This window comes from Calidris pugnax, unplaced genomic scaffold, assembly GCF_001431845.1.
Source record: "Calidris pugnax isolate Ruff unplaced genomic scaffold, ASM143184v1 scaffold251, whole genome shotgun sequence".
Classification (NCBI taxonomy): domain Eukaryota; kingdom Metazoa; phylum Chordata; class Aves; order Charadriiformes; family Scolopacidae; genus Calidris; species Calidris pugnax.
The window spans coordinates 1,501,375-1,515,655 of NW_015091133.1; the positions used below are offsets into that span (position 1 = coordinate 1,501,375).

The following is a 14,281-nucleotide window of genomic DNA, read 5'->3' on the forward strand; positions in this document are numbered from 1 at the left end:
CTTATGTGAAAAAAAAAAAAAAAAAAGAAAAATAACTTCAAAGCTAAGGCTGACATACTCTGCCTTTCAAGAGGCTGCATCTGTATCTTCAATACACAGCATCAGTTTCAATAGAGCCGCTTTAAAAATGGTTCCTCGTCAGTTTGACAGCGTGTGACTGCATGGGGAAGTTATTTCAGGGGAACTCTGCCATGCCTGTGTGGCTGCAAGAGTTACCAGGGCTCACTTTCCTCAGATTTGGTTTGAAATGGCTTTTCCTTCTAGGAATGGAAATACATAAACAGTCACCTAACAGTTTAACAACATCCAAAGTCTTCAGCATAGCAATACTTGGCAATTTTTCCTCCCTTCTCTGAACGCTGAGTTTACACAAGACTCTTAAACTCCTGGGTGTTCTCTATATGATGTAAAAAGTTGATTTTGGATTCTTAGAGGAAATTTCCATTGAACTTTCCCATATTTATTCTCCGCGGATGAATAAAGCAACTGAAAGAACTGTTATATTTTAGAAATCCATTTGGAGAAACGGATTGTTTCTTGGTAAGTCAGCAAAAGTTGTCATATGTATGTACACGCTTTGTGCAACTGAGGAATTTTTTTACTTTAGGAATTTATTTTTCAAATGACGGATAGAAACTCTGCACCAAAAAGTGACCTAATACAGAGATTCTCAGATAATGCTCTCAATGATAGCACGATCTCTGCAATAAAACCACAACTCCATTACGTCCCCAGCATAAGCCTTTAAAGCTTTTATCTGCCCAGGTCCAAATTCCATCTCTGACCTACCCACCCTGGAGGAGCCTCTTTCCTCCCTCATCCTCTTCAATGGTTCTGAGGAAGACCAGAGAGACTGGTTCCTTCTAAATTATGTTTCTGTAACGGTGTGGTGTAGCAGATCTGCTGTCAGATCTCTACTGTTTATTTCTAGAATGATGCTCTCTCTCATTAACAGGGTGGATTTTAAGCTGAATGTTCATCAGCCAGCGATGCAATTTTTGAGTGTTAATTTTACAAACAAATGTTAATTAACCAGGCGAGCTTCAGACCAGTGAGTCAAGTTACTTTGCAGCTGGTCCTCTTAAGAACTGTTGCTTAAGCAGATGGTCAGCTGCTCAGACATTAATGTTTATTCCATAATTGCAAAAGACTGCTTCAGAATGAAAAATATCTCGTCTGAGCCACAGTGTCCTTCTATAACTGGAAGCACATCATGGAAGCCCATATAAGTCTTCTGAAAACATGTCAGGGAGTCACAGAAGATGATCTCATCTACTGATCCCATGAGACACCTTTTTTTTAACTCTAAATTTGTTTTCATTACTTGCCTGAAAACATAACTTGTGAGCCAGGGTCTTCAAAGTCATCTCACAACATAAATAAATCAAACTGAATATATAAAAAAAAAAAGATTTAAATTGAATAATAAGAAATAATAAGACATTGTGTTGCAACATCCAGTGTGATAAATACGATCTGCTGCAACTGGATAATTTTTAACAACTTTACCTATATAAATACATTTGTTTCTAGTAGGATCTTTGTTTAACTATAAAATATCAAACATTTTCTGAACTGTGGGAAGATCCAGTAATAAAAATATTCTGAAATAAAAAACATTCTGAAAGAAAAATATTCATTTATCAGTAAAGATGACATTTCGATAGAGTCAGCATAAAACAGATACACACAGTTCTTACAGACTTTTTTTTTTTTTTAAGGTATAATAAGATCATACCTTTTTCTTGAATTGTAACAACTGGAAAAAAATCAAATAATAAGAACCTGAGGATGTATAGACTGGACTAAAATTTATATCTTTTTCTCCTTCTGTATGTAAAATTAAATGTTCTTCCCTGTGAGCTCAACTCATGGAGGGTGCTTTTCTGAGGGATGCTGGTATATAACACTTCATGCTAAATATAGCATTAGAATAGCACTAGAATATAATTTCAAACCAAATAAATTCGATTGCTTTGCACAGCTGGTTTAGGAATAATTTAGGAAAGGTTTTTCGTAGGAAAAAACAGGTCTCTGTAACAGAGCACAAAGGAAGATCACAAAGTTATTCCTTAAGCAGCAAAGAGTCTGTTGAAGGGGAAACTCTTTACAGACCCTTTTTTTGAGACCTCAACTGAAGACTGACATCAGCTGGGTCCTGGGAGAAGATGAGAGCAGGGAGTGAGATAACGGGAACATAACAAAGGGAAATTTTATAGGAAAAGTAAACATCTGACTTAGCAAATGATATTTTGTTCCTAAGAAGAAAAAAATCTATGAGATCCTTATTAGGCAGAAGAAGATTGTCCGTGCTTTTCAGCCATCTTTATTTAAATGAGTCATTAAAACACTTATTTGAAAGTAGTGACGCAATTCAGCAGGATTAGAAATAAACCAGACTTTTATAAATATCTTATACATCCCTCCCAGACAGTCAGTCACGTATATAAAGCACACATGGATTTGGGGGAGCGGCAGACAGATTAATATAGCCAAGGCTGACTTCAGCAGCTCAAAAATCCAACAACTGAGTACCAAAAGACACATCAGTTAAAACATGATTTAATATTGAGTAAAACATATTTCACTAATTAGCAGCTCAACTGCAGTGAAAAACAGAATGTGGAACCCCAAATTATGGGAGTTATATACTTTTTAAGTTAAATGATAAGGGAAAGAAATTATCTGAGTAGTATAATCTGCCTTGAATTTGCTCATTTTCAATAAGGAAATGAACATTTGTTTTGGAAGAAAAAAATCAGACTTGATTCCAATATTGGTAAAGAAAATCATACTTTTAAGAACGTACAAACATGAGGATGCTCAAGAAGCACTTGGATCATCACTGTCGCTGTTCAGAATAGCTTAATGTAGCATCAGAATGAAAGTTCAATATCCGTGTGCCAGAATAACAAACTTTTTAAAGTAAAACAGAGGAAAATCTACGGGGAACACAGGAACTTAGTACAATGGTATTTATACGCACTAGTAGTTTTACACTGCAATCGTCTGCTGAGTTGAGAAAGTTCAGCTTGTTACTCCAAAGCCTGCCCAGTGTCTGTATTACTGCTATCATGCCTTGCTTTTGAAAGATTTTTTTATATCATATTTGAAACTAAGAGGAAAATAAAATGTAAGCTTGTGATGACATACATTAATGATTCAAACAAATCCGTAAAGTTTTAAAGTCTACTCACTTCTCATCGCAGGAGAAGTTAAAGAGTGGCTTAGTGGCATGGTGAAGAGCTCAGAAGTTCTTGTTTCCCCCTATATCTGTGCTAACTGTATGTCTGGACTGTGATTTGTTTCAAGTTAACCACACAGATCCATAAATTTATTCCTGACAGCGCAGTGCAAACTAGGATTTCAGTCTTAATACCTAGAGGAGAAAGATTTAGGACATCTTTCCAAGTCTGCTAGAGATAAAAATTCCACTGAATAATAAAAATTTTTTAAAAGGCAAAGAGTTGCAATGTTTCCTCGCCCTGTCCCTACCTCCCAAATCCCCTTTTTTCTCCACGCCTTGAGTGTGCTTAGGATCAGACTGAAGAACGGAGACTGAAAATCTCTAAAGGAGGCTGGTGGGATGTTTCAATTGCTGTTGCAAGCCCTTTCTCCCCAGTTGCTGACTGACAGTCAACTAAGCTGTTGTCAAATTTGACAGGGTTTTTTTCCTCCACAGATGCTCCTAATGTCAGGGGAGAAAGTGAAAAGGACACGCATGGGCAGAGGTGTCCCTTGTACAATATCCTATACAGCAAAAACAAGGGGCAGTGAGACCAGTTTAGGCAAAGACTTAATTTCCAGACACATTTAGGGCTTCCTGGAAGGTCAGTAAAACCACCGTGGTGGTAAATACCGAGGGGAAAAAAAGGAGATGACTTCTCTTGCTAGGGGAGGCACCTAAAAGCCACAGATCGTTAAACAGGTTTAAGTAAGCATTCTTGAGGTCTTTTTGAACTTTTAAATGTGTATAGAAGTGGGAATTCTTGTTTTCTGCAGTTGGCCAGATGGTCCTGACTCATTCTGTCAGTCACAAGGCCAAAATGATTTTTACATTAACAACAAAACCTTGAAGCCGTAAGTCTTCTCCCTCAAATTCCTCCTGCAGAAGAATTTGTGAGCAGTCATTTATTCCCTCAAATCTTGCAAGCTTCTTATTTTCGATCAATGCCTCGACTGTAAAAAAGCTAGTTCTGCTAACAGAGCTATGCACATACAGCTCATTTATCTCTGCCTTGGCCAGAAAATCGTACAGAAGGCTCCAAAGCCTTGTTCCAGTTTGCACTTGAAGGCGCACGAGGTTCCTAAACAGCAGCCACCATAAATCTCAAACTCTGTGGGCTGATGTTCAAGGGGTGGAGTGAAAGAGAAGCATCTGCCCTTCTTTCCTACCACTTCCTCATCACTCTATAAATACAGACACTCTACACAGAATAAAAGCACTCCAGACACCAACCTATGAAACAACAAACTATTATGAGACAGGCACTCTGTTAACTATTTTTAAGATGTCTGTAGGTACATAATATAACACATCCTTAGTTTGTATACTTATTATATTTATATATGTATGTATAAAATACCAATACTACAAATATTTATATAGTCTATGCTCTTCAGGTTGCTAAGACAAATCCAATTTTATATACGTATGTATAAAATACCAATACTATAATTATTTATATAGGTATGCTTATATAGGTATGCTCTTCAGGTTGCTAAGACAAATCCAAGACTAAAGATCCATTCTTTTCTGGTCTGGTAACATGCAGCTGGAATTCCAAAAAAGTCAGTTAATGAGATTAAAAATGTACCCATTTTTTAATGCAATTAAAACAACCATTTGCCCTCTTAATGCAATACAAATCACTGTTTGACGTAGACCAAAAGTGTAGTTTGAATTATTTCAATTATTGCAGTTTTGGCTTACACTCAGGTATGTCAGAAAACCCCTGCAGAAATCTGCTAAGAGGAAAATAAGATACAGTTACTTTTATTTGAAGTATAAACTTACATACCTTGGCCTCCGAAACGCTAAACCATACTGTTGGCAAGCCAGCCCCACAGTGGGAGTATAAACAATGGGCATGAACCTCTCGATGTCAGAAGTCAGCACTTTATAGAAGAGCTTTTCATTGCGATCCTGAAGACTCATTAGTAGAATATATCTGTGGAGAATTACATATAATTAGACAGACATCAAGCAAAATTTAGAAATACAAAGGTGTTTATATCATTAATTAAAGCTATGTTTGTTCTGTAACAGCCTGTTTCTTATTGAGAGTAAATTCCTCCTTGTCTTAATAGCACAAATGGTTCAAACATTTTTTTGATAACAATTTTTTGAGACAGAAAGAAGCTGAAACCATCACAAAGCTGACAAACTACATACTGAGGAAGCTGCTAATCCCACTCAGGTACAAACACTGGGCTGCAATCAAGCATTTGCTCTGTCAGAACCTAATCCGTACATATCAGTTATTCCATCATTAAATAGAACTTAAACGAATTTACTCTCTTGCCCAAGAAAAAGAAATAAAAATTTTAGCTTTTTCTGCTCTTGCCTTGAGAGAAATTTCTCTTAAATCCAGACTAATGCTTCAAATAGATACTTCACCTGAATCCTGTAGGACAAAGCTTTCAAAAACAAAGCATACACGTATGGCCTTTCGTCCCTGAAGTCTATGTTTGTAATGAAATTTGTGATGCTTTATCTCCTAATGGAAATCATTTTTTAATTGCATTTGAAGAAGTTTTATACTTCTTTAAAAAGAAAACTAATGAGAAAAAAAAATTCAGAGAAATGAGAGTGAAAAAAAAAAACATGCTTAGCTTCATCTGCTTTTGAATACCATCACTCTAACGTTGAATAAATAGACTACTGCTCCAAGATCCCAACCAGGAAGCCAAATTTCAATGTTGAGTATGACAGATGGTATCAGTCTATGATTGACTTCAAGTTACACTTGTTTACACAGGTATGACTCCAGTCACTTTCTGAACACTTAATATTTAGGAATTAGATGATCCTAAAATCTCACCTCTCTATTCACTAGTTTTAGCAAGCTTAGGTATTACTTTAAAAATTAAGTAGTCTTCTATACCAATAGGCTTATGTAAATACTTTAACTTAATATATGTATAAATTTATGCAGGTTGGGTTTTTTTTTTCAGTTTGCAGTGGATTACTAATCACTTATACTTAAAAGTTTTACATGCCTATCATTTCATTACACATTGGGGAAATGTACACAACACATTCATTTCAAAAGCCTGGAGGTTTGTGTGCTTAAATATTATTGATATGAACCTTTCTTCAGCATATTCATGCATCACATGCAGCAATAAAATCTAATTCCTACTTTAAGAAGACACAAATACAGTCAGGCAACACCAACAAAGAAGAGTTTGGTAAATCTGCGTTTGTTTCATTCAAGCTTAGCTTGTATATCCCTCTATATCAGGGAAACGTTTATTTTGCCATCTGCTACATAAAAATTTAATAAGCACTATAAGCAAGGCTAGGGAAGCTGGTGACTCTCATGAGGTGACAGAAGTGAAGCAAAACAGCATTGCTCCCCTTGTGTCATTGAGAGCACTGGAGACTCTAAACAGGTAAAGATCTAGAAACCAAGGAGATGAAGACATACTCTAAATACCATCACCACGAGGTATCCAGAACCACCTTCTGTCACACACATTATTTTTGAATGTTCTCCAAGGTTAAATTATATCCTGCCCTCATAGTTCTCAGCTACAAGTGTACAGACATACTAATGTTCTGTCATATTATTACATTTCCCCACCAACCTTTCATTTTCCCAATACTTTGTTATGATATAGCACGTCTTTCAATGTCCTTGAATTCTTAGAGCATTTTCCTTATAAAAACCTTTCTCCTAATGATGATTATCCCAACATTTACCTTGAAATACAAGCTCGTTTCACATAGAGTTGTGAATATATTTGAAGATATTAATTTTGTTTCCAGAAGATCTTGAAAGTGATGTGAGAGAAAATCATGTGTGCTCTGGCCTCTTCCATACCAGAGGCTGCAAATACTCATTCAAGCCACATCACTGTGTTTCCAAAGCAGTTGCCAGCATATTTTTTTTCTTTCTATCACTTTGATTTAAAATGAGATTTGGATACTTAAGGCTTTAAAATACCTTTTCATCACCCTTTCTTATTACTCAGATCAAGCCTGGATTTTCAATGGGGCAAAGAAATCTTTTACAAAAGAAATGTAAAGTTTAGCAAAAGGCTTCCTCAGGAGTTTCAAATCAAAAAACTATTTGCTAAAACTCTCCATTTCGTTCTACTGTCCTAAAGCATTAAAACCTATAGTTTTATTTCCTTATTTGCAATTATCATGCCACTTTTATATTCAGAACATGCGAAAGAAACTGCAAAGATAACAACTGCATACTACTTGTAATCATATTTTCAAATATTACATTCCTGGCCATATCCTAATAAGAAATATTATTATAAAGTGAAAAATATTTACAGAGAAGCGTGATTTTGATCAGAAGGGTACTTTTCAGCTGCAGGTATAAAATATCTCTTCTTTCTCGGCATAGTATCAACTACGGGGTATCGACTTTCCCAAAAATTCTTTCTTAAGGGGAAAACCAATAACACTCCATCCTCAATGTGGTGCTGGTTATAATGCATTAGACAACAAATATGCATCTTCTAGAAACATCCAAGCAATCTACAGAACTAAAAGGATGAAGTGGTTTTCAGCATTGTGTTTTAAAAAAAGATATATTCAAAATGTAATATTTAATGGAATCTTTTACTGAAGCCCACATTTAATTGAAAACATAGTGAAAACAAGCAATAAACCACTGAGAACAATCATTTGCGCTATAAAAAGGGAGACAAATATTATCTGTCCTCAGACAAGGAGTCTTGAATGAAGATTTTGGAGAAGAGTTTCAGAGGATGAAAACTAAGGCCTGGCAAGTAGGGCAGAGGGGGTTGCCAAGCGTCCACATTTCAGTATCTCACTTTTTCCCCTTGCCTTTACTTCACCTAAGAACTTCTCATGTTAGTCTGCTATTAGGAAGGGAATGAAATACAGTAGCAACAAAAGGATATAAACCAAATGTCATCCAAAAAACACCAAAGGAAACTGATATAACAACCAGAAAATCACTGATGATTTCTTAGGATAAGTGGCCCTGCTACCCCTGGCATGCACTTTATAAGGCAAAATGGAATGGTAAAAAAAAACCCAAACCTGATGTTTCTTTGCTTTTATCTTGCAAAACATGAGGTTAAATAAAGGGAAGTGGGAGGAAACACTTATTATTTTTAACCTGTGTAAGAGTCTTAGCTCCATTACTTCGCATCATCAGTATCTATATAGGAATGCTACAAAAGCCAGAGAATAAGAAAAAAACCAAAATAACACAGCATTCTCAGGAAAAGTGATCTGGTGGCACCTCTCCTAATGCTCACACACCCAGTAAAACATTTTCCCAGTGTGACTCTTGGGAGAAAGAAAGAAATGCCCAGACAGAAGATGTGGCTGTGTCAGGGGCAACAATTCCAGCGTCAACGCAGAGCAAGAAGAACGACAATTAAGAACATACAGGGGAGGAACAAAAAAAAAGAAGAAGATTAAATTACTTGCAGAATCCATGGCAGCTTTTCCAAATTAAGTTAGAGGACTAGAATTATTTCCTGTTATTGGCTTCCTTTTTTTTTTGCCAAGCATACCAGGCAATATATTTGCTGCTGTTTCACATTCATTTTGTGTATGAACTCTTGGTATTTCAGAGCACAGCAATTCAGCAAAGGAGTTTCAGCCATGCCAAAACATGTCATGCCATGGAACTATCAGCTAAAGCCTCATGAATTTACACACACCCTCTTTCCAATCAAAACCAGGGCAAGCTACAATCCTGCCAGTGTAAGATGCTGCCACACACAGCATTAATGTTTCATCAGACAACATCCTTCTAAGGCAGCTTCCACCTCTGCAATATTGAAATGCTTGCACTTTCTCTTTTCTATTTGGACATAAAACACACAGGTACACACCCACTATCAAATCCAAGCTCTAGGAAAAAAGCAACAGCTTCTCTTTATTTCTGTTTAACCACTGCTCCTATGAGAGTGAAGATGATGCCAGATACTGGAAGAAAAATAAGGTTTTTTTTCTAGAAATTGTCCACTTACATTCAGTAGAAGGCAATAGCAGGATGTTCTTACACAAGGTTGTCCTTGAGCCCCTCCCCGTAGAGGGAGCACTTGAGATTTTCTTTCAAGTTCCAGTTAAAATCATAGAATCACAGAATGGTTTGGGTTGCAAGGAAACTTAAAGATCATGGAGTTCCAACCCCCTGCCCTGGGCAGGGACACCTCCCACCAGACCAGGTTGCTCCAAGCCCCATCCAGACTGGCCTTGAACCCCTCCAGGGATGGGGCAGCCACAGCTTCTCTGGGCAACCTGCTCCAGTGTCACACCACCCTCACAGCAAAGAATTTCTTCCTGAGATGTCATCTAAATCTCCCCTCTTTCAGTTAAAACTGTTCCCCCTCTTCCTATGGCTCCACTGTCTGATCAAGAGTCCTTCCTCATCTCTCCTGGAGCCCCTTTAGGGACTGGAAGGGGCTCTAAGGTCTCCCCTGAGCTTTCTCTTCTCCAGGCTAAACAACCCCAACTCTCTCAGCCTGTCATAAATATTCAGTGTCTTCTGGTATTCTCCATCAGTGAAGGTATTCAAGGAGTAACTGCGGCAGGATCACAGTCACTCTTCCCTTCAAAATGCTTCGATACGAGTACAGGAGATCAGAGTTCGCATATTGAACTCGAAGGACTGAGCTCACACACGTGTAACGCACATGTTCTAAGAGCAGGATCTCTACTGACACACTCCAATAAAATTTTCAGACACTTGACATAAACACAGCTGCAAATCCCATTCTGAATGTGCGAGTTTTTGCACACTCAATTCACACAAGAGTTTTATCTCTGCAAAGGAGCCCAAGATGTCATCCTTGATAGTCTTCAAAGGAAGTGTCTCCAGCATGCAAATGTTACCAAGTCTTTCAATCAGTGGTCTTAAATGTAAATCTACACATAACACACAAATTATTTTATTTTGCTAAAAACTGGAGAAAAACACCACAGCAATATAAAAAAATATAAATAAATAAAGGGATTCGTGGTTTGATAACTAGGATAAGTTTTCACAGCCATACTTTACCTGTCAAGGTCAGATGTCAGCCTTTCAAAATTCTTAAGTATACTATAAACCTGGGCATCTTGACCAACAAAGCACGGTGGCAATAATCCATGAATATTCAACTGTTGCCTCTCCTCCAAGGTAAAAGCCATGCCCTGAAAAAAAAAAAAAAAATGTATGCATAGATATGAGATATATTAACTTTAAGAAAATTCTGCAGCAAATGATAGCACAGGTGAAGTCAGCATCAGAAAAGCTATTAAAAATTAAACAGAATTAAAAATTTTGCAATGATTTTGAAAAAAGTTTTTATTGTCGTAAGAGAACAGGGCTGTACAGTAAAATAACTCCATTCCAGCAGAGAATGAGATAAAACCTTCTGACACTGCAATACTATAACCTGCAATATTATTAAGTTTCAGCTAAAGAGAGCAGCAGTATATTTTCACTCACTCTTCTGCTTGGGTATCTTCTAAACACAAAGCATGGATAATGTTCTTTTTCAGTGTAAACATCATGCTTTTAATATCTGGAATTTTTTCAAGGTCTTGGTTATCTCAGATGTTCATGTGAATTTTTAAGGGAACTTTGTGGTACAATAAAGTCATTGCTATAGTTTTATATTTAAAGAGCCTGGTCCTGTACCTACTGAGGTCAGTCAATAGAAACGTGGCCATAGGGAGTTCAATGCAAACTTGGGTTCACGTTTATTTTGTTTTTCAAATTCACATTCAGTTACAGTCAGAAAAATCTGTACTGACTTACTGGATTTCCTTATTGCACCCAGAAAAGACATTTTAAATTCTTTAATATTATGTGGTCAGTCCCAGAATGCTTAACACTTAAATCCAGCTTGTGGATTTGCAGAGATTCTACCAAGTATTGGTATTACTTGGTATTACTCTACCAAGAAGATATATGCATCTGTGAATATACACATGTATAAACAAGCCATTAGACAGCTGCCTAATATTCCACACCTATCTTACAACTATATACAAAATACTTTGTTTCTTATGGAAAAAAAATATTTGGCAAAACACCTTGGGAGAGATGAAAGAGGAAAACATGGCAATGTAATGTTTCTGCATTTTCTCTCCTGTAGAAGAGAAATACTGCTAAGATACTTTCACAACTACTTCTATAAATATACTTTTAAAATTTCTTTGTTCGTGCTACCATTAGAATTAGCTGGGGCAACAAATGATGGGAAAAAAACAGATAAAGCAAGAGCACAAATACAAAAGGTATCCTTCAGTGTACACTCACACTACTCCTGCCTTTTCAAGAGAACAAATTCACAGTCCTTTACACAATGCCTTTCGCACAACACCACGTGAGGGATACAATGTGATAAATTCACACCAGTTAGTTTGATTATTTGAATAGGCTTCTTTTTCATTCTTCTTTTTTTTTTTTTCAGAAATACTCACTTCACAAAACTTATTCTTACAGAACAGAAATATTCTAGAAAATCTTCCCGTCTACTACTCTATACTTACTACACCATTTTTAATCAAAATAATTTTCAAGTGGTTATGTCATTGTTTCTTGAAAAAAAAGTAGAAAAAAAACCCCTGATGCAACCCCACTACACTATCTGCACTAAAATGCCATTAATCGAGTTGTTACCCTTAAATGAAATGATAACCCAAAAAAAAAAGAAAAGAAAAATCTCATAATGAACACTTTACAGAACATCAAACCTTCCCAGAACATGCTTCTCCCACACATAGAAATGGAGGGAAACCAAGTTCAATAAAGGTCCATAACTATTTTACTACAGTTTTCCATGCACACAAGAATTCAAAGGTTTCCAGAAGTGCAGACGCCCCTGTTTTTTTTGTCCCTACATGAATTTTCGGTGGCCAGATATGTTGTGAGTGCCTTCAGTTTGAAAGACCATGAAAGAAGGGAGAGTCAATGCTCCTCATGAGTTTATTCAAAGTTGATCCCTCCTGTCTTCAGCAGTCTTTTTTTGGCTTTAAAAAAAAAACACCCACATAAAAGCTGTGCATGTGTGCTCACACACACTCTTCTGCATCAGTTCCAAATGGTTGGACTTGAGGGAGCTGCATGGTTTTAGTGGATCTCTCAGCGCTGGCAATAAACTGGCAACCCAATTCTTCTCTGCACCTCTCCTTTCCCCTCCTTCTATTTAGTTCTATTTAGTTTCTATTAGACAAATTTTCTGAAAGAATAAAATTCAAAAAAGTCCGTGTTTGCCTTCACTTTAAGAATAAGGTAAATAAAGTGTGACTTTACAATAGGGTTTCCCCTCTTACTGGAAAATACATTTCATTTTAAAACAGACGCACAAAAAGTTGACACATCTTGCCAAGTGCTTTTTTTAAAAAGGACTTTGTCTTGGAATAGTGCATTTTCCACAGATTGGAAACAGAAAGTGTTAATTTCTTTTGGGCATTACTACAAAAATACAGCACCCCTCTACACCTCCCATGCTACACGTGGATTTAAAATTCTTTACTTGCATACTCTTCTTTGGCACAAATATTATGAATTTTTCAAATTTCCAAGATGGTTGGTTTTAAAATCTTTACTTGCATACTCTTCTTTGGCACGGATATTATGAATTTTTCAAATTTCCAAGATGGAATGTTAGTTGCTTTTTTCCACTCAGATACCAAGTACGCTCAAAAGAAAAGAATTATCATTAAAACATATCACCTGATGATATAATAAAAGAATGCCATTTTATGTAATAAATGCATGCTATTTCATCTGCTAATAATAAGAAGAGCTTATCTAGATAAGCTTTGTGGTCTATGTCTCGATTTCTTGCACTAGCTTCTCAGATTTTCTTTCCTACATCAAAATTCTTATTTTTTTTGCTGTTTGAAGTGTTGTTTCCCAGCCATCCAGCAGAGAGGGCTCTAGGTCCAGCTTGGTTTCCAGGCTCCTTTCTCCTCCCAAGAGCTGCAGTTTGTGCACACCTGGATGGGACAGACTTCCATCACCTCGAGTGCACCCCCACTGTAATAAAAACTGGGAACATCTTCATTTCACACTCTGTATCACAAATAAACTGTCCAAGAAGAACAACAGTGTGACAGCTAAAAGCAGCACAGCAGCAGGAGACCACAACCATAAGTATTTACCTAATTTGGTTTGATCTATTCACTGCTTTTTGCCTTCAAAAGATATATGTGTACATCATAGAGATGAAAATTATAGTTATTATTAAGCCTCCCAGGTAAGAGTTTGCAGTTCTTCAAGGGGTGTGGTTCAATACTTCTTTATATGCTCTGGTTTTGGTAAAACTAAGCTGGTTTTAGCCACCTCATTATCTTTCTTTCTCACAAACCTTTTAGTGGAACTGTTGGGTTGGGGTTTTCATTGCTCCTTTGACACGGAAAGCTCTCTAAGCCTGGGTTTTTCCCTTTCATTTTTCAAGAAGTTCAACTCAACTCATCACAAGCACATTTAATCCTGACTTCATCTCTCCATTTGTAATGTTGTGAAGTTTTGTAATTGCAGCAGCGATTTCTACCACAGCACATTCCTCGGGAATTTTTCATTATTTAGTCTCTATCTGTTTATCAACTCAGCTCTTAACTACATGTCCTCTGCCCAGCCTTGCTCTTTTCCCCCAAAACCCTTCAACTACAATTGTTGTTCTAGTGCAATTTCATATACATCAGTTGTCTTGTTCAGCTGCATTACTGAAAAGCCATAAAACAGAATAAACGGCACAACATCATCTTTCATCAGACAGCTTTTTGCACTGGCTTTTGATTAAATTCTCAAGCAGTGCTTGAGAAGCCAGAGAGCACATTCAAAATATTTCAAGAGCTGCCTCAGCCTCTGTTCACAGTCAACAGAGACAACTCTTATCTCTTAATACAAGTGAGATTGCATCAACGTACTTTTTGTTCAGATAGCATATCTGACACGCATCTAATTCAGCTTCACTAAAGGGTAGCCAGAGCCATCTCCAAACAGTATTCATTGCGGCAATCCTCCTCCAGTTCCTGTCAAGATCTCTTTTGTTCCAGTAGGCCAAAATTTCCATTTTTAGGAACTCCTGCTCATTTAGAAAAACGCTTATTTCTTTC

General features: G+C 36.8%; 1 protein-coding gene across 1 annotated transcript in view; it reads right to left on the reverse strand.

The window, feature by feature from the left end:
- Positions 1 to 14,281, reverse strand: part of ME1 (malic enzyme 1, NADP(+)-dependent, cytosolic) — a 175,287-nt gene that overhangs the window by 121,429 nt on the left and 39,577 nt on the right. Inside the window, exons 2-3 of the mRNA XM_014958527.1 lie at positions 10,227 to 10,360; positions 5,022 to 5,171 (exon numbers count right to left, since the gene is read on the reverse strand). Coding sequence (XP_014814013.1) covers positions 5,022 to 5,171; positions 10,227 to 10,360 — 284 coding nt within the window. The remainder of the gene's footprint in view (positions 1 to 5,021; positions 5,172 to 10,226; positions 10,361 to 14,281) is intronic.